Genomic DNA, 2,693 nt, shown 5'->3' with positions numbered 1-2,693 from the left:
GGTCAGCTGTCCACATTACCTCCAACGACCAGAAAAATAGTAGAACTGGCAGTCCTTTTTCATCTAAAACAGCAAACTGAGGACTTAATCCTGAGGCATGCTAAATGGCCTCAACTCACACTGCAATTTAGAGATTGGCTGGTTGGGTATTAATAATCCTTTCATTTCAGAATTGCAGATTCAAATCCATCCTAAATTAATGGTGACTTTAAAAGCTTTAGGGGTATAAGTTTGGAGCTGGGTTGGTCTAAGGACAAGAGCACAGACCAACTGCAGATGCTTCCTCAGCCTGACGAAGGGTATTTATACCTGAAAGCTTGCAAAGAATTTTTCCAACAATCTGAGTTGGTCTAATAAAATATATCAGATTTACCAAATAACATTGTCTGCCTTTAAAAATCAGACAATTATTTGCTGGCCAACATGAAATTAACTAGTGAGTTTGGTTTAGTTCTCACTTCATAAAGAACCAACATATATTTTAGCACGATATGGAACCTTACTAGTTACTCAGTCAAGATCAATATTAGCCTGTTCCTAAAGAATGAACTCTTCTCTTCAATGTGCAGGACGGTCTCTTCAGAAGATGGCTGAATTATGCTAAGAAGGCTGTACAGAGAGAATTCCAGTGTCCCTGCTAGGTCACTGATTTGTTGAGGCAACAGATTTATGAGGAACAGCAATCTGAGCAAGAGCAATAAAAATGAAAAACAAAAAGCAAGTCATTAAAAGCAATGTCACCTTTTTATTATGTGTATTACAATAGGATCTAGTGGCACTAAACAAAATTGAAGCCCCATTATGAAAAGAGGTACCTTGCCCCCAAAATTCATACTTTAAATTTTTACTAAAAGGAAGCAAGACACAGAAATAACAAATTTATTCAGTGTTGCATAGGAAATCTGTGACAGAGCCAGAAGCCAGGCGTGCATCTTGTGTCTTCCAATCCTGTGTTAAACCATGAGACCATGAAAAATACTGTAAGTTTTGAAGTGTATAAAATGGGTACAGAAATGATAAAACACAGAGAGTCCAATTAGGACTCCTTAACCCATCAGTATTTTATTTGTCTGTAATTCAATGAAGGCATTAATACCAGGCAATTTCTGACCCAGAAAATAAAATATTAAAAAGTTTGAAAAAAATCCAAATGAAAACCAATTAGGTACAAAGAGAATAAACCAAATATTTGCTTCCCCCACCAAAAAGATATAGTACCCTCATGTGCAAGTCTCACAACTCAAAGTTTGTTTTTTCTTTTCTCATACTGTGTCTTGTACAGTGCCAAGAGACTATCCTCAGATGATGAAATTAGATTGTCAAGATCATACTCCACATCAAACGTAGGTCTCTCTCCAAAAATTACAAGGGCTAGAAATACAGCAAAGTGTGCAGTGAGTCCCCATATTTCATATGATGTATTATGCTCAGGGTCATCATACACAAAGGAATGCGTCCAATGTGAAACACCATCTGACGCTCTATAAGGCAGAGCTGTGTACTTTACTGGATTGATAAAGTAGTCCAATGGCACCACAAACACAGCACTGACTTCCTCTGGGTTAGGACAGGCCTGGAACGTGTCATCTATAAATCCTGCAACTGGTGTAATCAAAGAACCCATCTAAAAGCAAGAAAAGACATAAACCTGTATGAAATAAGTAAAAATAAACTATTGTAAAGATGTTTAAAAAATAAAAGTATCAATTGAAAACCTATTGATACTTTACAAGCCAGTCATACTTGTAAAGCGGTTTTAGTTCCTGATTCAGCAACATAGTTAGCGTGCACATATTTTACAACAAATGTTAGTGGCTACTTGCGTCTTTACATGTCTTCAGCATTTCACTGAACTGTATAGCCTGTGTATCCTCTCAGCTGCAGGCAGTACAGAACAACCTGTTTGAGTTGTTAGCTTCTGCATGTGCAGCTCTGGGTGAGCTGCTTCCTAAACCACAGACAGCACAGTTGCATCTACACGATGCCAAAAGGGGCACAGGGGGAGTCTGGAGGTGGTGTCAACAGTGTGGCACCATGTTGCTTCCTGTGTAGTATACGCCACTCCCAGGGAGCAGTGCAGCATGCCTGAGAATGCCATGGCAAGCTTACCGTGTAAATGTGGTCCTAGGTTGAAAGGGAATGCAACGAACAGAAATGCCACCTGACAAAAATCAGCCTGGTCTATTTGGGGGAGTTTTCCTGTTGTCACAAACTCTCTAGGATTTTAACCCAATTTCTGTGATTTACTAGGACAGTGGTGTGGTATGCCTGCCCAACAGACTATCCAAGTAAAGTCCTCCCTCCCCAGGCACTATTCGGATCACTGCCTCCCAAAAGCATACTTGATGAGCATGGGCAGGACACTATTGGGTTAGGTTAACTTTTCCTGCAACTGCTGCACTTGGTGATATGGTGAGCGAGGATCCCAAACCCTTAATTTGACAGTAGCTCCAGAGCCAGGGAAAAGTTAACCTGGCTCTTGGTGGTGACACCTGACACCTGCCGAGTTAACCTGGCTCTTGGTGGTGACACCTGACCCCTTCCCTTGCAGCAATAGCATATTCCTGCCCCTGCTCTATTCCATATGGCTGGAAGCTCCAACAAGTGTCCATGCCTCCATTCATTGAGGGTGTTTGTGCATGTGCTTTGGAGGAAGGGAGGGGCACTTTCATTTGAGTGGCTGTACTCTAAAG

At 40.9% G+C, this 2,693-nt stretch overlaps 1 protein-coding gene across 2 annotated transcripts in view; it reads right to left on the bottom strand.

Annotated features, from left to right (window-relative positions):
• Positions 1 to 725: 725 nt before the first annotated feature.
• NUDT7 (nudix hydrolase 7) overlaps positions 726 to 2,693 on the bottom strand; it is a 6,602-nt gene continuing 4,634 nt past the window's right edge. For both annotated transcript variants that reach the window (XM_025214419.1, XM_006016426.1), the window contains exon 4: positions 726 to 1,624. In XM_025214419.1, the coding sequence (XP_025070204.1) occupies positions 1,241 to 1,624 (384 nt within the window). In that variant the 3' untranslated portion in view covers positions 726 to 1,240. The remainder of the gene's footprint in view (positions 1,625 to 2,693) is intronic.

This window comes from Alligator sinensis, unplaced genomic scaffold, assembly GCF_000455745.1.
Source record: "Alligator sinensis unplaced genomic scaffold, ASM45574v1 scaffold349_1, whole genome shotgun sequence".
Classification (NCBI taxonomy): domain Eukaryota; kingdom Metazoa; phylum Chordata; order Crocodylia; family Alligatoridae; genus Alligator; species Alligator sinensis.
This window is presented reverse-complemented; position numbering and strand designations above follow the sequence as displayed.